The following is a 22,705-nucleotide window of genomic DNA, read 5'->3' as shown; positions in this document are numbered from 1 at the left end:
CATGGTTAAATATTCCCATAATTCAAGTCTATCATCTTAGTATTACAAGCAATAGTTCAAGAATAACCCAGTTGGTTCATAAAATTTATAAGCAGAATTTAACTAGTAAATCATCCAATTAAAAAATTAGAAAATATGATATATGAATACAGTGATAAGGAATAAATAGTAAACTTAAAAAACACCCAACTGAATAAACATTCAACATAAAAAAATTTGATTTTCATCATAAAAAGATTTGATCAATATATCCCAGGCCCAAGACAACAAAGTCCTTTGTTGTATTAAATATATTTATAAAAAATAATCAAATGACTGAGGTAAAGAGAAAATTCAGCACAGACTGTTAAAGCAGAACTACATAGGTGATGATGCCCAATAAATTAAAGCTATTACTAATGAACATTTTAAAAACTTGTATTTCAAATCTACTGCAAAAATTGTATTGTGTCAACACTTGTTAAGATGTGACCCACATTTTTAGGGGCCATATATATTTATATATTTGTTTATATATAAATTTTTGTTTACTTCAAAATAAAGGTGAGACCATTTGTAAATTCTGGGTAAAAAAATCTGCATAGTCCAGGTTTCAATCCCTAATACCCTCCCCCACCAAAAACTGAGTAAATGCTTCACAGACAGGGTTAATACTATAATTTATATTTTGATAGAGGAAGTATCATACTGAATTGACTTGGAAAATTAGCAAAATTATCCACATCATTTCAAAAGAATCTTCTTTCATAATTTCTTTTTTTTTTTTGGTGGTGCTGGGGATTGAACCCAGGGCCTTGTGCTTGCGAGGCAAGCACTCTACCAACTGAGCTATATCCCTAGCCCTCTTCTTTCATAACTTAAGTGAGAAAAACAGTAGTGATATACGTACAGTACTCTTCTGACAAAATACTAAGAATCTGTAGAATGTTTTCAAACTTGTTTCTTGTATTAGGCACAAAGAACCAGGACCTTAATTTTCTTTTGAGACTGTACTTTCTCTCAGCTCAAAAAATAAAAGCAATTAAAAGACTGAAAATCCAACTCCAAACTAAAACAACCCATATGCACTCAAGGTTAAGCCAGCCTTGAAGTTTCACGCTCTTAAGTACACATACTTACATACCAATCTATCTGCCCTTACATTCAGTATTCTACAGTGCATAAAACACATTACTATATTAAAGACATCAAAATTTTGTTCCTGACACCCAATCAGTACTATTGGCCCTGGCTTAAAATTCTCAGTAATAATAAGGCTCAAGAATTAATTATACTGCTCTGCTTTTTACATTGTTCACATTTTATCTTCCTAGATTTAATCCAGAAGAATTTTCCCATCTCCTTTCCCACACAGGGGGACTAGCTCACTCAGACATTTGTTTCATAATGGCAACATTTATAATGACAAGGAAATGGAGCGGGGTACCAAGGCATCTGCTACTGCCTCCTCCACGTCAGAACCTGTGTTCAGGACTCTCATGGCACTGACAGAAGATGACAGTCGACTTGACTGGCTGATTCCATAACCTGGACCTAATTCACCAAAAGAAGGAAAACCGTTTTGAGAAAGTCATAAATATAAAAGTATCAGGTTGGAAAACTTTAAGATCCCTGGGGCTGGGGTAGGGGCAAAAAAACCAATGGGGCAAAGCATTTTAAAAGCAATATTGTACTTCTGGGCACACTGAGTTTTTGGTCAAATGAAAGGATAAAAACAAAATTATTAATAATGCGTGGAAAACAAATTTCAAGAACAGTAGTATTATTCTTTATGACAAGACTGAAGAAAGCACAGCTGGCAAACTAAGGGCTTGTATATCTATAGCCCTGTAATCAATTCATCCAGCTCTGTCAGTTCAGGCAAATCTCTCCATACCGGTGAACCACAAAAGTAAACCAGAACAAAGGGAGATCAATGAAGCCACACCAGGATTTCACTAGGAAGAAAAGTTCCAATTATAATATATCCTTGAAGATAGGTTAATTTTATTCTATAATAACTAAGACAGATCATTCAATGTCTGTTAAGTGGCTACTATGTGCCCAACATTCTGAGAAAACAAACCACAGATGAATTCTCCCCCTCAACTGCTTTGAATACCATCATTTACAATTAAAACACTTCATCCACCATTTTGGTTTTTTTTTTTAAAACATATATACAAAGATGGAGTACATAAGTGAGAACATAAAACAACTCTATATTTCAAAATGACATAACGGGTTATACAAAAGAAAAACATCCATCTGCCAATGAGGAAAATGCTCAGTAAGGTTAAAGGGGAAAAAGTTACTTGGGGGAAAAGAAAGAAACTACAAGTGATTTATTCTCCAACAAATAAAATTTAAAATAAAAACAAATTTTAAAAAATGAATATTATTCAGTGAAAACTGTAAAGAACAAAACTGAAATGAATGCATAGATGATAGTGAAAAGGTACTCATCCTTCACCTGAGGCCCCATACACATCGGGGGCGTAGAGGGCACCAGTAGATCTGGAATGGTGTCTGGAGGCTGGAATAACAGGACCATACAAACCTCATCTATTACCACAGAAACAAGGAATAGTGGCAGCACTACTGTCAGGCAAGGAGAGTTAGTTAACACTGGTGTTACTCTTATAGTTAATGATCAGAATATCGCCAAATATGGCAATGGAACATTAACACTGAAAGATCATCCCTGACACACAAATACAGCTTACACCTAAGTGGACAGACATAGGCCTACAGGAGACAGAAGAAAAAAAGCAAGTATTCAAATGGAGGGAAATGTCAAAAATACAAGCATGAAAACAAACAAACAAACAAACAAAAAACAACAAAAAAGAACCAAACACTGTTGTTAAAAAAAAACCACTATGGTAACTAGTAATTAATAATAATTTTACTTTCTTTAATCTTGGCACTCAATGAAGCAGCTATTACTATTCAATTTGATATGTCTAAATATTTGTTACCCCCCACAGACTCATATGTTTAAAGCCTAATCCCAAGGATTAGGTAGTGGGAAGGTCCTATGGGAGGCAATAAGGTCAAGGAGAAAGCTTCGTGATTGGGATTAGTGTAGTTATAAAGGAAACTCCAGAGAGTCAGGTAGCTAGCTCCTTCTAACATGTGAGGACACAGCCACAATCATCTTTCAACCAGGACACCAAATCAGATACCATATCTGCTAGTGCCTCTATCTTGGACTTCTTAGCCTCTTAAACGTGAGAAATAAAATTCTGTCATTTGTTAAGTTCCCAATCTGTGGTATTTGTTACAGTAGCCTGAATAGATTAAGACAGATGAGGAAATTAGAGCACAGAGAAATCTTAATTTATATGACCGACATGGGACTACTAGAAAGTGATAAACCTCAGTAATTGTACTCTTTTAAGGCCTCTGCTCTACAAGAGTATACATATTACCTTCACATTGTTAAAAAGATAATATACCTTATTTTTGTTACCATAAACATTTTTCTTAATGGCTAACAAAATATAAATTTTACATTCAGTAGTAATTATGTAAATATCAAAGCACATTTGAATACCAAATGTATCAATAATCTAAACAAAAAACCCTAAAAATTTGTGACATGTCTCTCTATATCTTGTTCTAGAATCTGAATGTCAGATGTTGCATTTTAGATCTTAAAATCCTAATTTTCATAACACCATAAAATCAATTTTTCTGACATATAAAAATAAGTTGCCAGGGAAAATCTATTTTAATATATTATTATATGATTTAATATTCAAATATGTTACTTGTATTTTAAAAGTCTTCCTCAGCTATATTAATTAGAGCAGTTAAAATACTTTACTAGATGAATCTTTGCTAAAGGACAACCTTAAGGAAAATAATCAAAAAACTTGAGACAAAGAAGGATTTAAACAGAGAGAATGCTGTTCAAAATAGTCAAGTCCTGAAAGGTGATGAGTAAGTATTATTAACAAAATATACTAGGACACAGTTGTAATTTTACCTAAGGGAAATACTTTTTCTATTTTCAATTTTTAAAAAAAGAAATAATTTTAAAAATAGTGAAAAGGGCTTGAGCAAATCTGAAAAAGCTTAGCGGATGAAAATCTTTTAAAACTGTAAGGACTCAGTAGCTACCTGTGGTTGGAGATAAAAAGTAAGAGGCACCAGGCATGTGTTTGTCATAAAGTAAAACTTTTTTAAAATTTTAGTTCCAGAAATAAATGAAAACTTAAGGGTATAAGTTTCAGAGAAGTTCAATTTTGCTCAGCTCTGATTTCTTTCTAATGCTTCAGGACTCTCACACTGTCCTTGTGATATAAGCAGATGCATAACATGCTACAGTATTCATGTGCTAAACACCAATATTCTAAGTCAAAGATGACAAAAAGATTCCACCAAGTAAGGATACATAGTAACAACAAGTTTGCAGGCAAATGTAGCGGGAAATGGGAACAGGTGAGGACAAAACTGAAATCTCTGAAAATGCCACTCTCCACTCCTGTGAAACACACTGGGCTAACCTACCACCTCTGCTATGCAAAATCCTATGTAAATAAAAGACCGATTAAAAAAACCACTCCAGCAAATTGATCAAGGGATTGAAAAAAGTATCAGTTTTTAGAACACTACATGATTAAAAGGCTTAATCATCTTTACCCCAACAACAAGTTTTGTTTTGTTTTTTTTGGGGGGGGGGAGTGCTAGGGATCGAACCCAGGGCCTTGTGCTTACAAGGCAAGCACTCTACTGACTGAGCATCTCCCCAGCCCCCTAACAAGAAGTTTTACGAGGGCTGGTGTTGTGGCTCAGTGGTAGAGTGCTTGCCTAGGATGTGTGAGTCATTGAGTTCGATTTTCAGCACCGCATATAAATAAATAAACAAAATGTCCATTGACAACTAAAATATATTAAAAAAGAAGTTTTATGAGAAAGCTACTTCCCTTAATAATAAAATTTAAACTGTCAAATAGAAACTTTGAAATGAATTTAGAAAATTAGTGAATTGGTAATATCTCTCTTTAAAAACTGGCTTTGTGGGTTGGGATTGTAGCTCAGTGGTACAGCCTTGCCTAGCACGTGTGAGGCACTGGGTTTGATCCTCAGCACCAAAATAAATAAATAAAATAAAGATATTGTGTCCATCTGCAACTAAAAAAATTAAAAAAAAAAAAACTGGCCTATTAACTGCTTACATTTTAAGTGATTAGTAGTATTATAAATCTCCTCTAATCTCTATTACATAGGTTTAAAAAGGTACAGAAACATTTTGGTTTCTTTTTGATATGTTGTCTAGTAATTCTCTTTGTACTAGCAATATGTAAATGCAGGCGTGTGACATCCTTGCTGTTAAAGCCTGGTTGGGGGAGAAGCAGCAGCAGCAGAGATGGCAATAATGATGACCACATGACCATGGCAATTAAATGCTCACTGTGCCAAGCCCGGTCCTGAGGGATTTTTGTTTTGTTTTGTTTTCATATATTTTCTCTTTCTGGAGGGTTGGGGACCGAACCCAGGACCTCACACAAGCTCAGTAAGTGCTCTATCACTGAGCTACATCCCTAGCCTTCATGTATTTTCTCACTGATAGAGCTAAAGAATCCTAAGATGTATGTGTTACTAGTATCCTTACCTTACAGATGAAGACACACAGGTATAGAAAGATTACAGAACTGGACCATCTGACCCTAAAGCATAAGTTCTTAAACCATCACATGTGCACTACTCTCTCAGCTTCTCAACATGACATGCTGATTTTATATGAATGTAGGATTTATTTCTTTATAAACATATCTATGAGGATACATGTGTGTGTGTGTGTGTGTGTGTGTGTGTGTGTGTGTGTGTATGTGAATATTTTCCTGCAAGTGCATATACAGAAATTCTATAGACTAAGTATTTTATATGAACTAAAAACATCTCTGGCAAAATAGTAACCACTTGGCCTTATTGATGCAGAAGAGTTCTTTCTATCTTGGCACCTTCCCATAGGGGAAAGAGAAAGTGAGAAACTCTCTGGCACCTAATGCCAGAACATGAACAAAGGTTGAGGATTTCCTTATATATCCCTAGCTAATGGAGTTTCTCAGATCAGTACAGGTCAGCTCAGGGGTATATTACAGCCAAATGGATCCACAGAATTAGGAATTAATCATTAGACATTCTATATTAACATGTCTATTTAAAGAAATAAAAATTCTAATAGACAACTGGTAGAGCTGTGTTATACTTAATCATTCCAAACTTCTAAAGAGCAGCTTTCTTAGTACTACAGTTTACTATATGTGTCAAGGAAAATAATGTAAAATGGCTTTAGGAATGTCACATATAAACAAAGTACCAGTTAAAATGCTGAAGGACTGCCAGGTGCATGGTGCATGTCTGTTACCCAGCCACTCAGGAGGCTGAGGTAGGAGGATCCCAAGTTGGAGGCTGTACTCAGCAACTTAGTGAGACACTATCTTAAAAAAAAAAAAAAAAAAAAAAAAAAAGTGTGTGTGTGTGTGTGTGTGTGTGTGTGCATGTGCGTGTGCTGGGAATGTAGCTCAGTGGTAAAAGTGCCCCTGGGTTCAGGTCCAAGTATGAGAAAAAAGGAAAACAACAACAACAATAACAAAACAAAACAAAACAAAAAAAAGCTAAAGGATCATGAAGAAATTCTAAAGATTCTCAATGAAAAAATTATGCCTCTCTGGTTTTACTAAAAATACTAAAGAATTTTAAAAAATATTTAATACTTTAATAAATGAGGTAAGTATAGTATTATAATCAAGGTTACGATACCATCTCTATTCTTAGGAACAAAAAGGTTTTATACTAGTGACAGAACACGGGTTAATAAATAGGAAATGACTATTAAACTGTAAAATACTATAAAAATTTAGTCCCTCCTACTGATAATAAGTTGTTCACGTATTGTTTTATAGCATTCTTTCTACTCATCAATGTTAAATGATCTAAGTTGAAAAAAGTCAAGAAAAGGATAAAATGTATCAAACCAAATAGTTCACATTTCATTTGTGATTATTTAAATATTATCTTTAAATTCTGTAGGTTCATTTATTAAGAAAACTCTTAGAGGTTTAGAACTATGTTACATAGTTAGTTGTTTATGAAAGCATTTTTGTTTATGCAATGACTGACCTCTTCATTTAAGTTAAGTCAATAAGGTCAAAGGTATCTCCCAAACATACCATTTCCTTTTGACTCGTTCCTCAAAATGATAGAAAAGAGGGGCAAAGACACAGTAGATGAAAAATGCTAAACTTCAAGTATACTGAGGTCATCATATAGTGGTAACACAAAAGAGAAGGCAATGTACCTCACATCTGCCTAAATGCTTACCGAGGGGCTGAAAAGAGCGAACAGGACTAGTGTCCCTACTACTCTCCCGACTAGCTTCCCGGCTGCATCCTTGACTCACACTTGGTCGAGGAATACGACTGCTTCGAGCTGGTAGAAAGAAAACATGAATGGCAAGAGAGAAAACAGAAGACAGTTTAGCATATTTTAAATTTTGGTTTTATTTTTCTTTTGGAACTGACCAAATTAAAAAAAAAAATTTTTTTGTAGTTATAGATGGACAACATGTCTTTATTTTGTTTATTTTTATGTGGTGCTAAGGATCAAACCCAGTGCCTCACACATGCTAGGGAAGTGCTTTGCCACTGAGCTATAATCCTAGCCCCATAACTTAAGTTTTTTAAAGGTTAAAAAGATATTGCTCTTGATGAAGCATTACCAGGGATACAGTTAAATTTCTTGGATTATACTCAGTCTGTAGGGGATTAGAAGGCTGCAAGTAAAAAAGGAGACTTACATATAACATACACAATAAGACAATTTTTCTCTTAACTATAGACTCCTATCACTTTTGGTACCTTAGGTCAAAACCCTATTTATTTTTTTTTTAACATGCTAAATATTAAGCTAAAATACAATCCCATTCTTTAGTTCTTGATGCAAACTAAAGAAAAAATACGCCAATGCGTGCAATTCCCATGCGTTTTCTCATTCCTCCTAAACAAAAAAACACAAATAAAGAAATACATAAGTAACAGAAAATCTAGGAATGAGGCTGGGTGTGATGGCCTGTAAACCCAGCAATTCAGGAGGCCAAGGCAGGAGGATGGCAAATTCAAGGCCAGCCTCAGCTACTTAGTGAGACTCTCAGAAACTTATTTAGATCCTATCTCAAAATAAAAAATAAAAATGAACTGGGAGGGCAGTTCAGTGGGAGGGCAGTTCAGTGGTAAAACCTCCCTTGGATTCAATCTCTAATATAAGAAAAAAAATCTAAGAGTGAGAACTGATTAAAAGTGAAGTAGAGAATTTAAAATAATATCTAGAAAACAAACAGAAGTGAATTAGCCTATGTGATAACTCCAGAGGCTATGGGCCAAATAACAAGCACATCATTAGTAAAAAGTGCTGTTAAGGACATAAATTCAAAATCTGTAGGCCTAAAAGAAATCTGTGACATCTACTGAATGAAGACATTCTCAAACAAGTAAGGCTTCAAAAACCTTGATTCCTACATACAATTTTTTTCTATTTTTTACTGGTGCATTATACTTGTATATAATGATGGGATTTGTTGCTACATACCTGTACATGCACACAATATAACAATACAGTCTTGCCAATAACACTTCTCAGCATATCCTCCTTCTTCCCTGCCTCCCACTCTTTTCTACATGTGATTTATTTATTTGAGAATGTGAATGAGGCTAAGCAAAAGAGTAAATTAAAGGGTGGGGCGGTGGGGAGAGGATCCAGGAAAGAGTACATTCAATCCAGGAAAGAAGTAAATCAGACTCTCAAGATGATAGCTGATCAATAAAGCAGACTGCAACCAATCCACAGAATATTAAAAAGAATGTCCCTAGAAAATAAGAAACTCCATATAATAGCATTACTGAAAAGACAGCAATACCAAGGGATACAAGGTAAGTACATTATTCTTTTATGAACTATTAAAAAAGAAATATAATTTAAAATTCTGGAAAAAGTTATACAGGAAAGTTGTTTTCCAAATAGAAAGAAAAGCAAAATGTGGCATAATTTTAAGTAACTGACAGGACTATAAGAAAAGAGAATTCATTTCTGCATCACAGGAACATTCTTCAAGTGGTCCCTAACACTTAACATTCACAGTTCATTTGGGAAGAAATGAGGCCATAGCACACTATGTGTTTTGGCAGCAAACAACTTTATTTCTCCCTAACATAGTAAATGTTCTTTACAGTTTTTCAATTTTTAAAGTCAATTTAGGGAGCAAGTATGTAAGACTGACTTGTGAATGCAAAAGAGAATGTATATGTAAACTTTAATGATGGAAAAGCTGATAATTAAAAGAACAGAAGGTGAAAGGAAAGGTATGGGAGCTGAGATACTGGTTGAAGTTGATGAAACAAAAAACAGAAACAGCAGAATATTCTTTAAAGTTATAGAAGTAATTTAGGAAATACTTAAAAATGATGAACAAATGATTAAACAAAATTGGAGTAAGGAGGGGATTTCTGCTTTGGAAATGACAGACCAAGTATCAGGTATCCTAGGGACAAAGTCATTGACAGAGCAAAAAGGATAAAAGGGAGGGAGGGAAAATATATAAATGCACAGATTCTGGGTCCATAAAGGCAATGTTAATCAATCAAGCCCTGGATCAATCAACCCTGAGGGCTGTACAATCTCCCAACACTTCAGCTAAAAGAGTCAAGCAATTCCTTTTTCCTTTCTGAGCTTGCTCCAATTATAATTTATCTAAAATTGGAAGTATCCTAGTCAACAGATAGAGAAATTAAAAGCTTTAGAATTTAAATGAGGCTGACCTATAACACAGCTTATATACCTGTATTACTTATGCACATATACACATATGACAAATATGTTAATTCTATAATAATCTTTTGCTTTCAATTAGTAGCTATATTTTTCAAAGCTCCTATGAATTATATTATCAAAATTCAACTCAAGACTGGGGTCGTGGCTCAATAGTAAAGCGCTTGTCTAGCACATGTGAGGCCCTGGGTTCGATCCTCAGCAAGTACCACATAAAAATAAATAAATAAAATAAAGGTATTGTGTCCCTCTATAACTAAAAAATATTTTTAAAAAAATTCAACTCATAACATATTACTTCAATTCTCCTTGAATTTTTAAGTTGTTTTCCTCTAACTTATAAGTGTCTAATTATTTCCTAAAATATTCAGTGCTACCAAAATCTGAAATATGAAAGAAATACAAGATCAGTAATTCTCACATATAGAGAATCTTACCTACTGAAAGCCTAGATGGACTAGCCTCTCTGCTACAGCCCTGGCTCCTTGGTATCTTGCTTCTTTTCTGTGTGGAGGCTGAATTGACCAGGACTCTTTGAACACCAGAGCTCACAGTAGAGAGGGCTGTTGTGGTCAAAACTCTTCCTGGAGACCCAGATCGGCTGCCAGCTAAACACCAAACACATACACAAATATTAAGATGTGAATACCAAGAGAACTTGCTGACAGGATAAAAATTCAAGAAACACATCTGAGAAAACTATTATAGTATGATAGGTTCTAAGTTCAAAGAAAATGGACTGAGGAAGATTTATACATAATTGTAACCTGGGAGAAAAACGTATACCATATATAACTAGCACTGAACACTAAATCACCTAAAACACATTTTCAGTTTTGGGAAATATATGATACTATATTTGATAATGATAATACTATTATAATTTTTTAGAACACAAAGAGTAAAAAAGATTTCCAAAACCATCATGTATCTGAAAATACATTTTATGTGGTTAATATGCTCTGTGAGAAAAAGTTATATATTTAAAAGGAAAAAAATCCTTTATTCCATTACTGCTATTATTTTTGTTAAGTATATGATGGTAATTTGCCTTATCTTAAAATAGTTTGCCTGGGATGCCTCTGAACAAGTACATAGCAATGTTATCTATTTTGATATTATGTATATATTTTTAAATTTTATAAAATTAAAAATTTAAATATTGACAAATTTGGGCCTAGTGAAAAACAAAATTTGTTTCTGCCATTTGCTTTCAAATAGCAAAGGGCTCTTTGAGTGGCCATATTCTGGGATATACAAGTACTGGTAGTAGAATAGGACCATGGGACAAATATTTTAAAAAGGGATCAGGGAGATAGAGAGTGAGTACTAGACAAAAATTTTGTCACAGACTGGGCATGGGCATGTTAAGAAACATGGTTTTAAATTAGAAATGCACGGGTTAACTTTTATGGGAACGAGTTCCTTTGTCAATGAAAGCACTTTATGTTTACAATGAACAAGAAATGGGCTAGATAACTCCAAGATTAAATCTAATTCTAACTTCTAAAAATTAACATTATGGTGAAATTAAACTTGCACTTAAATAAATCTTGATGATGTAAACTTTTCCCTTTGCTGGGCACCATTTCTACCAAGTAGGAGAGTCATTACTCAAGTTGCACAATCTTACCCAAATATGCTTCATTTCCACAGAGCAGATTAAAGATTCAAATGCCAATGGGGACAAACAGAGAATGTCAAAAAGAGGAACACTGAATACAGGGTAGGGAGTGCTAAGAGGACTGTGATCAAGAGGACAGTGTTTGTCCTTTCCTAAGGGAGAGGTGACTTTTTAGTTCTAGCCAGCTTTGTCTTGAGGTGATACTGACTAGGTCCTTCAATTTTTTAGAATTTCCTGATTTTTCGGTCATGTTGTACAGGTCAAACAATACACGAATGAAAGAGGCTTGATGTGGTCCATGAGCTGCTGATCTATGACCCTTGCTATTTCTTTTCTTGGCAAGGTCTTGCTGAATAAAATTTATACTGCTTAATTCTTCATCAGCAAAGTAAAACTTATTTTCTACTAGTGATTGAGATATTGTAAAACAAAGTTGCTTTTCCATGAATTTAATAATTTACTATTTCAGTAGAAGGAATTCTAAATTATAGCAGGGAAATTATCCAAGTCTACTTTAAAATGACTGCTTATTTGAATGCTTCACGATGATTCAGGTGAAGAATCTTCATATCCGGTTTCTTTCAGTTGTAACCTTAAGGATAGTTATAAGGCACCTGTTTTCTCCATGCAGTATCTAAACTAAACATACACACCAAAACATCCAAACACTCAACATGCCACAAACTCACAATGCAAGAGAGGCTAATGGAGTACTTTATGGGAAAACTCGCAATAGTATAAAAGGTATAAATAATGAACTGAGCACATACAATATGGTATTCTATTAAAACCAATATAAATTTGTGGAGGTAAAGGTGTTGGTAGGAGAAACTGGAGAATTTTTTGAAATCTGGGTCTATTCAGCAGATAGGAAACATGCAGTTTAGGAGCAGAGTAACTGCTCTTTCTGTTCTAGATTATTGAATTTATTAAAGTTATGCAAACTCACTCTCTAATATTTAAATTCATTCATTCCATCTCCTAAGAAATGAAGTGGCACTGTTCACTTCAATCACTACCCTTTGTTTTCTACTACCACTCTGGTATCCACTAAGATTATGATAATTCCAGTGCCTATGACTCATTTGGAAGTGTTTATGTTTAGAAGAAAATACCAAGGCTCTTTCCCTAACAAAGAGCCACCAAGGTTAATTACTTCCTTTAGAAAACCACAGAGCTAAGGAAAAAGGGCATGATGTAACCAGGGAACAGCATGTTAAACAGAAAACACACTAATGGCAAAATTTGAAATTAAATACAATTTTTTTCTTGTGCTGCCTACAAGTTACCATTTTATACTTTTTAATGGCATTTCAAAGGATCACTAAAGCTCCTTTTCTTCTGATGTTTATATAGGGTCAACTTGGATAATTTTTAAAATGCAGGGTTTGGTAATATAATAAAGACAGGTCAAAGAAAAATCATGACTAGTAATTTTACCCCAATATGATTGTAGAATGATGGTATATTAAATGTTAAGAATTTCTGCTGAATAGAACCCATTTTTGGTAATGAAAATAGGTGATCAAACAATAGATGCATACATAAAGTCTATAGATTCTTACCACCAATGGTATTAGCAGATTGTGATCCTGAACAAGTATAAAGGCAGAATTAGGGTAAGGGTTATAATAATCCATGAAGAGGGAAGAAGCAGTTTTTAAATGGATGGCGGATGAAAATAAGAAAGCTTTAGTCAGTTGTCAGGGAAAAAAAATTCCCTAACGCAAAAACAAAAAACCAACCAACAAACAAAAAACACTTTAAAAACTCCCAAACACAGATGTCTTTAGCAAAACAGTACATTTAGTAGTTTTATAGCGGATAAACAGAAATCAGACACTCATGTACAAAGCAGATGAAATGAAGCTGCAAAGATAAATGTAAATTCTTCAGCTCTTCTATTACTGGCAGTTCAAAATTTAGTAATTAAATGTTTAAGTTTTTATTGTTTAAACATTTAATTTAAAACTAGATGTAAGGAATAACTACAACATTGTATAGCTGAAGAAAAATTAGATGAAAAAGCTACAAATTGCATCTTTATTAATATTTACAGAAAAAAAACAAGAGGTGAGAGGAGGGGAGACAGTTTCTGACAGGCTGTACAATCATCTGTACACAACCAGTCGCTACCAACTAAGAAAGAACACAATTCCTTCATAAATATAAATCTAGAAGTCTCTCCACTGGGTCTGCTTTCATTTGCTTTGATTAGCCATCTGTAGACACCTGCTTTGATCCAAGAGATTTTTCTAAATGAGGACACAAAAACATGGAAGACCATGCAAACCCTAATGAATTACTTTACAACAAAGTAAAGATGAAGATCACAGTAATATTTCCATGTAGATATGTTGTAAAGAAACTTGCATACAAATTATGTATCTATATGAAAGACTTTGGAATGGAACATATAATCATTCAAATAAATAAGCAAGCAAACAAACAAAAACTCCCCAACATGATTTACAATCTAAGTGACTTTTTGATCTTAATATCCTGCTTGGTCTAGCCAATCACTGTGTTTTCACAATTCAGGAAAGGATGTGGAGTATTGCAGATAGGATTTCAAAGTAAAAAAACAAATGCACAAAAATTATTCTATTCTCTCTTAAAGTGGCTTGAAGTTATAATGACCTAAAAAGCAGGTCCTTCAAATAACATAAAAAGAAGGAAAACAAACAAAAACAACAACAAAAAAACCACAATGAAATCTTTTACTCTGAAGTCAGCCTTAGTAGTTTTAAAAGACAACTAATAAAGCTGGGTGAGGTGGCACACGCCTGTAACCCCAGCAGCTTGGGAAGCTGAGGCAGGAGGATTATGTGTTCAAAGTCAGCCTCAACAATTTAGTGAGACCCTAAGCAACTGGGCAAGACCCTGTCTCTAAATAAAACATAAAAAAGGACTGGGGATGTGGCTCAGTGGTTGAGAGTTCCTGGATTCAATACCCAGTACCAAAAAAGATAACTAATATCTCACAAGTTTTATCCTTAGATCCTGGACATGGACAGTTTCTGGTTTTTATTTTTCTTTATACATTAAACTTCCTATCTTTACCAATACTTATTTCATTTTCCTGAAGGCAATAAGAATAACAAGGTATAGAAATACACAACAGTGGTATAAATTCAGTTGACATTTGATTAATAATAATAATGAGGAAAAATTTATAAGCTAACATACACAGGGCTTACTCTGGGCCAGGCATTGTTTTAAGTGTATTAAATATACTACATCATTTTATCTTCATGTCAACCCTATGAGGAAGACACTACTAATCTCTTCATTGTACAAGTGAGTATATACAAATACGGTAAACTTTGACCCAGAAGAACCAACATTCGAACCTGGGCAGTCTGGTTTCAAACTTCATGATCTAAACAAGTACTTCTTAAACTCCACTATGACACAAATCACTTGGTGATCTTACTGAAAATCAGATTTGGTAATTATGTGATGTTACATAAAATTCTTCATTTCTAAGTAGCTCCCATGTGATGCTAATGCTGCTCTGGGCAGCATAAACGGAGGAGTGAGGCTCCAACTACTTCTATGCTACACCACTAAAGACTAATGTACTCTAAATATCACTCCAAAAATACACAGAATCAGGGAAGAATATGACCCAATAGTAGAATATGATCTATTCTTGACTTAGTTGAGAAGAAAGTCCTTGTCTAGAGGACATCTATCCTTTTTTTAAAATTTGTAAATAATTTTCAGTTTGAAAAACAACTGTACTGAGTATTTCTGCTTATGTTTAGAACTCCTGTTGAGTTTTTTCTAAATAACATTTTTCTAAATGTTATTCTGTCTGGATATTCTTACTCTGGAAAGAGGAGAATCTGTCAGGCCCAAGTTGGGTAATCACTGCCCTGTTCCCTCTGAGCCTTGTCCTTTCCCAATTCTAAGATCCAGGTATCAGGTTATAAAAACAAATAGGATATCCAAATACTAATAAATATCTAAATAATGATAGAAGACAGCTAAATCTCTTTCCAAAATAGCCAGGCATACAGAATAACCCTCATAATTAATTTCCTTAGAGTTTAATGTTAATGAAAATCTCTTGGTAAAGAAGAAATGGGAACAAATTACTTTGAATTATAATGCCATAAATGTATGTGTTATTATTCTGGAACACATAAAAAGAGATCATTTATTGTACCTTGACCTTAAAAGAGTGCTTTCAGTAAATGTCTTTGCTAGGAATTCAGCTTTTGATGAAATAGCAAAAACATAAATCTTTAATTTAACAAGAACACAAGAGAATCAGTCATTTCAGTTTATTTATCCTCACTATAAATCAGTCTATACCTGCCAAAACTGCTAACTGCACCCCCAACAAAAAAACAATATTATGGTAGATTTGGGGAGAGTAAGAAGATAACACTTATCTGCCTTTGAATGGCAATAGCCAGAAGCAACCAGATTTTTACTTTAATATATCGCAAGTATGTTTTCCACACTTGCAAGTTTCTGAGTAGAATGTAAAAACCTTAATGCTAAGAATTTGTGCTATTTAAGATACTTCCATGCAAACATTTGTATAGCAGATGAAGTTTTTCTTTGTAAGTGGCAGATATCAATGATGCAGCCCTAATAACACAAAGACAAGACAACACCCACTCAAAAAATTCCAAAACATGCACAACAACTGACCCAAAACATTGAGGAAAAAAATACCTTCATTTTTGTCAGGTGATGATGAACCTAAAGTACAGAACAAGAACTCAGTATGTGGCTTGTCTTTTTTGAAATCAGCTTTGTCTTTATCCACTGGTCAATCTCCTAATACAGTAATATACAAGCAACACACTTATCCTAACACTTGCAAATAGAGGAGGCCTCATAAGCACTACTTACGCTGTGACTGAGACACCATTTTTGTTCGACTTCTTCCTCTAGAATCTGTCTTGGCATTTCCCATGCCAGCAAGTGGTGCTGAAAGCTTTGCCCTCACACGGCCTGAGGAATAAAATATTTATATCGTTAAAACATTTTTCTAAAAGAATATAGAAATAGTATAGTGTTAAGGGGAAAAAACCTCACTATTTTTAAGAATTATTAAATTCTGTAATAATGTAACTATCACAGGTTATATTTCTCTTACATTTTTAAAAACTCAAACTGGGTTTTTGTTTATTGTTGTTGTTTTGCTTTGCTTTCTTTTTTGAGATGGGGTCTTGCTAGGTAACCCAGGCTAGTTTTGAACTCCTGGATTCCAGTGATCTTCCTACCTCAGTCTCCTGGGTAGCTGGACTACAGGTGCATGCCTCATACACATCTTCATACTGTTTTTTATGTGTTGTGCTCTATGCTAACTTCCTTAGAAGCTAAGAACACAAACTAGAAAGCTTTCAAAAAGCTTTCATTCTTAAAAGTTGGATATTTTTAGTTTAATAGTTATAACTGAGATAATTACTATTGGCATGCCACTTGTTTCTTAATTGGTAGTTTTAATTCTAAAATTTCAGTTTCTAGGAAATTTAGATTATTCTCTAATCCACTATATTTTAATCCATAGTTTAAAATATAAGGCTATCTTAGAAACAATAAACCCTTTTGACTGAAAATGGACTTCTAAAGGAGTTTGCAGGAAGAGATATTATTGGAAAAATATTTAATCTTTTATATATCAGGTTACAACACATGTATATGGATATGTTCAATGCTTTCTCTAACCAATTTCATTTAGAAAATGATTTGAGGAACTACGTATCACATAAGGATTGGCACATTTTAAAATATATTTCTTTTCTCCCTCCCAGCTGCATTCTTTTCTCCTCTATCTTTGCCTCATCCCCCTCTACAAAATATCCTCACACTATTTCCCAGAGCTCTTGAACTGAAGGAAATACATTTATCCAAGTGCTGCCATCAGTAAAAACAAGGTGATGATAAAATATATCACCAGCAAGTGTTTGGTGTTCTCAAGTTATCACTGCAACCAATATCAAACATAATGAAAAAGAGGGCTCAGAATCCTTTTTAATTAAAAGGTAAAATCTGTACAGAATACACAAGAATTTGGCTAGCCTAATATAGCTATATTAATTAGGAAGAAGCACACTAAAGAATAGGGATAACTTTTAAAAACTAAGAAATCAGCAAGAGAAAATAAGAGAATAAGAAAAGGGAATAAAACAGAGGCAAAATTGGTGGAGTCCTAGCATTCTAACAACTTCAAGACCCCTAATAAGCTATGCTTCAGTTCTCAAAGGCTTTTACAGAGTCTATTTTGAGTAGGATATAATGTCCTTTTGACTAACAAGTAAAACTAAAAGATCACACTTTTTTTTTTAAAGCAGTACCAGGGATTGAACCAGTGTGCTCTACCACTAAACTACATCCCCAACCCTTTTTTATTTTTTAATTGTGCTACTCTGTATAAATTAAAAAGAAATAAAATATTATTTTTAAGGTGAACTGACTCAGTAAAATATATGCAATTTAATATCAAATTCAATTTGAATCACAGACCAATTCCCCAGTTACTGATTCAAAACAAGATAAATCTCAAAATGGACTAGATAAAAGCATTTTAAAAGCATTTAAATGCCAATGACAAAACAATGATGCATGCTTCCACAAAGTAGAAATAAACTAAAAAACAAAATACAAAAGAAAAGCATTTTAATATCAATCCAGGAAAAAAAATTATGTACTAACTCTATACTAGATATTCTTAAACATGTTAAGCAATACGTTTTCCAGCAAGAAATGATCCAAGATATAAAGCAAAACTGTAGGATGAAGAAATTAAAAAAAAAAAATTCACACTAATAACCAAAACAACCAAATATAGAAGCTATTACAGCTGGTAAATTATAATAATTTGCAAATACATTAGCCTATAATTTTAGTTTTAATATTTAATCCCAACAATGAAAATATTAATATAAAGGGATTTGTGTTACTAACAAAATGTATAGTTCTTACCATCTTCAGATGCTGTTCCTAAATAAGAGAGATAAAACAATATTTCAACAAATACTGTCAATGCGGCTACCTCATACCTCCCACCCAAGACTAAAAAGAAAAGGTGAAGACAAAAAAACAACTTAATCGAGTTCTGATAATTTAATCATTTTACCTCTGAAGGTGTCTGCATTAGCATGACCTTTGAAAAAGGTACTTGATATTAAAAAAAACAGTAATATACCATGTCAGTACAATAACCCCAAAACTCACAGTACAATCTCAATAGAAAAAGAAAACAAATTTGACAATACTAGCATCCTTTCAGGATAAAAGAGTCACTTTGTGGTAACTGTATGCATGTGGGGCATGGTTAGAGGACATGGGCCACTGGGGCATGGCCTACATGGATTGTTCTTCCCTGCAGATCCTTTTCCCCCTCTCTCTGCTTCCTGACACCACAATGATTTGGGCAACTTGCTTCCACTGGGCCCTTCCCCCATGATGCTAGAGTCATTTAGCTTACAGTATATGGACTGAGATCTCTGAAGTCGTGAGCTCCCAAATAAATTTTTCCTCCTCCAAGTTATTCTTGTGGTTACACAAATGCAAAAGATGAATAAAGCAATCGTGTTAAATAATTTTTGGCTCCTAAACCAACTTGTGTTCCTTGGATGAATCCAAATTGATTATGAAGTATAAATATTTTCTGGTATTGCTGGTTTCCTTGTATTTTTGAACAAAGTTGCAACTGTATTTTTAAGATTAAAAAAAACTTAGCCTAATAGATTAAATTAACTTTGAAAAGATTCATTTTCAGGAAAATAAAACGAGATAACCATATTCACAACTCACAAAAAAAGGTTGAAATAGTCAAGTGAAAATTGCAAAATTCTACAGTGAACACTTCTTTCTTCTACATTTCACTTTAAAATTTTAAAATGTTTTTTTAAAATAAATTAATGACTCAAGAAAAATGTAACTGTAACTATTCTTTGCAAATGAAGATCTTTATTGACTTCGGTTCCAGAGTAGTAATATTTTCTGTGCATTTTTGAAAGGTAGCCCAAAGAAGAATGTGAAATAGTCAAATCCATGACATAGGCTTCATTTGCTCATGTAAGACCAAACATTAGTGGGAGTAACTCATGATGTAACAGAGGTGACTTCTCAAACAGGCTGATATTTCTGACCCAAATAAGCTTGTATGTAGCTGGAATAACAGGTGCGTGCCACTACACTCTGCCAAAACTAGGTTTTGCTTGGAAAGTGATTAAAAAAAAAAAAGTGCCTAAAGGTTCCAGGAATATTAATGTTAGAAAGGATAACCATAAGTTTGAAGTATACAAACCATCTCTTTTTTGGTGGTACTGGGGATTGAACCCCAGGGCACTCTACTTCTGAGCTACATCCCCAGTCCTTTTAATTTTTTTAAATTAAAAAAAAAAAAAACATTTTATTTGTTCTAATTGGTTATACATTAGAGTCCTTTTTATTTTTTATTTTAAGATAAGGTCTTGCCAAGTTGCTGAGGCTGTCTTCAAGCTTGCAATCCTCCTGCCTCAGACTCCCAAGTTCCTGGGATTATAGGCATGCACCTCCACATCCAGCAGAAAACCTTTCTTGATGGCTGTTATTCCAGCCACATATACAAAAAAGGAGAGACTAATGTAATTAACACATGTACTCAATTGAAATTCTCCATTTCATTAAAAAAGAAGATATACTACAGATCAATTTTTATAGTTTATGTGATAAATGCTCAAAAACATAAAAAAGTCTCAAGTTTTCCTATATCTCAAGTAAAGTAACTCACAGATTGTATTATCTTATTATGAGTTATTTTAAAAAGCTCATACTTATAGATAACATGGGATCTGATAAAGTGAAGGGAAGGTATAAATAATACACTATCCAGTATCAGATTAAAAAAAATATAGGTTCATTGCTGAATTCAGAAACTTCAGATAACGTAATAATTTGGATACAGCAATTTAAAAAGCAAAGCTTAAAGTAATTTCAGTTTTGATTAAATCTTGGTTTAAATTCACTGTGAAAAAGATAGCATCTGCAATTTGCATTTCGTTCTCGTAAATAATCATTTGAACCTATGAAATAAGTCATTTATCTCTCTCTACATCAAAATTAGTAAACTAAAGTGCTGAATCAAATGAATTTTGAGATTCTTTTCCACCCTTATTTTGGTGGTGCTGGGGATTGAACCCAGAGCCTTGTGCATGATAGGCAAGCACTCTACCAACTGAGTTTTCATCCTTCTTAACCCAATATTGTAAAGGAAGACAAGAACTTGAAAATATTTAGAGGCATATTTCTAAAAGTCTCTAAATGTTTAAAATAATGGATTTAAGTTACAAAAAGTAGTAACCTACTAGTTGAGTAGAACAGAAAATCTGAAAATGTTTATACCAAATCTAAAATTTGACCAAATAATTATGTACCCATTTTCACATTAAGATTCTTGGCAATTAAGTAGGATAGATTCAGAAATTTAAGGAAGAATGAATAAGGATATAAGGTAGAACCCAAGAACCATAAATATGTATAGCAGAATTATAAAAGCAAGTTCTTACCATCCATCTTGTCAGAAGTATCCTCTTTGATGAAAGAGCAAGCAAAGAACAGAGGAAAACTTAGTGTATTAGAAAAAAATAATTTAATGATCCCTAGAAAATTTTTTAAAAAGATAGAACTCATTGTACAGGCATAATTTACTACCACAGTATAACCTCACCTCTGGCTAAACCTAAGAACTCACTTTCTCTATTTCACTACTTGATAGAGAAGACCACGCTGAAATGTATTCATTCATGTATACTGGTACAAGTACTAAAGAGGTGGCCTTTTGTGCCTTTGCAGGCAGAACCGATGTGGCAGGATTGTTGTTGTTTTTAGGTTTTGCTTGTGAGGTTGGCTTCCGGTAACTTGGTTTTGAATACCCTCTGTGTTAATAAGGTAATTTTAAGTGAGGATGGGAGCACCAGACTCTGCTGTACCAGTTTGCATAAACTGATTTTGCAAACAGTGTGATTTACGGTAAACACCTACTTTCTTTTTGGGAGTTTGGAGTTGTGATGATTGTGGTTGACTGTGCAAGTAGAGTGCCTATGTGACTGTCCTCCACTCCCCATACCACTTTGGACTAAATCTTAAGCGAGTTTCCCAAGGCAAAAAAACTGCATGTTTCCATAGTCCCATTTTACCGGTGGGAGGGAGAACTTTTTTTTTTTAATGTATTTTTTTAGTTGTAAATAGACACAACACATTTATTTTATTTATTTATTTATTTTTATGTGGTGCTGAGGATTGAACCCAGTGCATCACATGTGCTAGGCAAGTGCTCCACCACTGAGCTAGAGCCCCAGCCTCAAGGGAGAACTTTGAAAGTCTACAAATTTCTCTTGCCATTTCTGCTTGTATTCTTTTGCTCTAGTAAACATCAGTCATGAGTACAGCTGATTCCGACTCCTAGAGTCCTTCTAGCAAGTCCCCAAATGTGTGGGTAGTTTGGAGGCCCAAAAGGTACCACTCTTTTTGTGCCTCCTCAATGGATGTTCTAAACCTCATGTCACCTCTTGGCACATGATCCTGACTATGAATACTCAGGACAAAAATCACAACCTCCCTGATCTCATTCTTCTTAACAACCACTCCCCATAAATACCACATCCAAATCTACCACATCTAAGGCTAACTCCCAAGCTAGGTTTCTCTATATTCCATTCCTCATGCCTTCCATGGGAATTTTGTCAAGAAGTATCTCCTCACATTCTTGCACTTCTTTCTTTCTCTACTGACTTACTATGTTAGTATATAAACATACTGAATTCCACCAGTCTTAAAAAACAGTAAGTCCCTTAACTTTACAGGTAATTCCTATAGTCCTCTTTCACTCCTTTCCTTGACCATCAAGTACAGAAGTAATTCATAGAGATTCTTCTTTTCAACTTCTTCCTCAACCAACTGAAATTTGTCTTCTCTATAATGACCTCATTGAAAATATCTATTTTCTTTTCTATATAAGCAATTACATTGACAATATTTGTAAATATGCATTCACAAATATTAAATTATAAATGCATTTTGTAAATGTTAAATCAAGGTTTCCTGAACTTGAATTCCCCTATCTTATAGGACGCCAAGTTTCCTCTTCAGGAAGTTAAATGATACATTTCAAAACACTTGTAATCTCTGCCACCAAAGCATTCAGGACTGTAGGGAAAATGAAAACAAAAACAAACCAGTGGTAATGGCTTTACGGAATATTTGGAATTTAATACTGATCTCTCTTCTCCCCCAAATTCTATTACCATTATAACTCAG

General features: G+C 33.9%; 1 protein-coding gene across 50 annotated transcripts in view; it reads right to left on the bottom strand.

The window, feature by feature from the left end:
• The window catches only part of Clasp2 (cytoplasmic linker associated protein 2), a 192,781-nt gene that overhangs the window by 64,715 nt on the left and 105,361 nt on the right, over window positions 1-22,705 (bottom strand). For 12 of the 50 annotated variants that reach the window (XM_047530792.1, XM_047530773.1, XM_047530780.1 and 9 more), the window contains 8 exons: window positions 20,956-20,979; window positions 18,386-18,403; window positions 16,310-16,411; window positions 16,130-16,156; window positions 10,251-10,421; window positions 7,315-7,422; window positions 2,453-2,515; window positions 1,427-1,533 (listed from right to left, as the gene is read on the bottom strand). In XM_047530792.1, coding sequence (XP_047386748.1) covers window positions 1,427-1,533; window positions 2,453-2,515; window positions 7,315-7,422; window positions 10,251-10,421; window positions 16,130-16,156; window positions 16,310-16,411; window positions 18,386-18,403; window positions 20,956-20,979 — 620 coding nt within the window. The remainder of the gene's footprint in view (window positions 1-1,426; window positions 1,534-2,452; window positions 2,516-7,314; window positions 7,423-10,250; window positions 10,422-16,129; window positions 16,157-16,309; window positions 16,412-18,385; window positions 18,404-20,955; window positions 20,980-22,705) is intronic. The other 38 variants (XM_047530778.1, XM_047530789.1, XM_047530794.1 and 35 more) reach the window with 9 other exon arrangements.

Source organism: Sciurus carolinensis, chromosome 17, assembly GCF_902686445.1.
Source record: "Sciurus carolinensis chromosome 17, mSciCar1.2, whole genome shotgun sequence".
NCBI lineage: Eukaryota > Metazoa > Chordata > Mammalia > Rodentia > Sciuridae > Sciurus > Sciurus carolinensis.
This window is presented reverse-complemented; position numbering and strand designations above follow the sequence as displayed.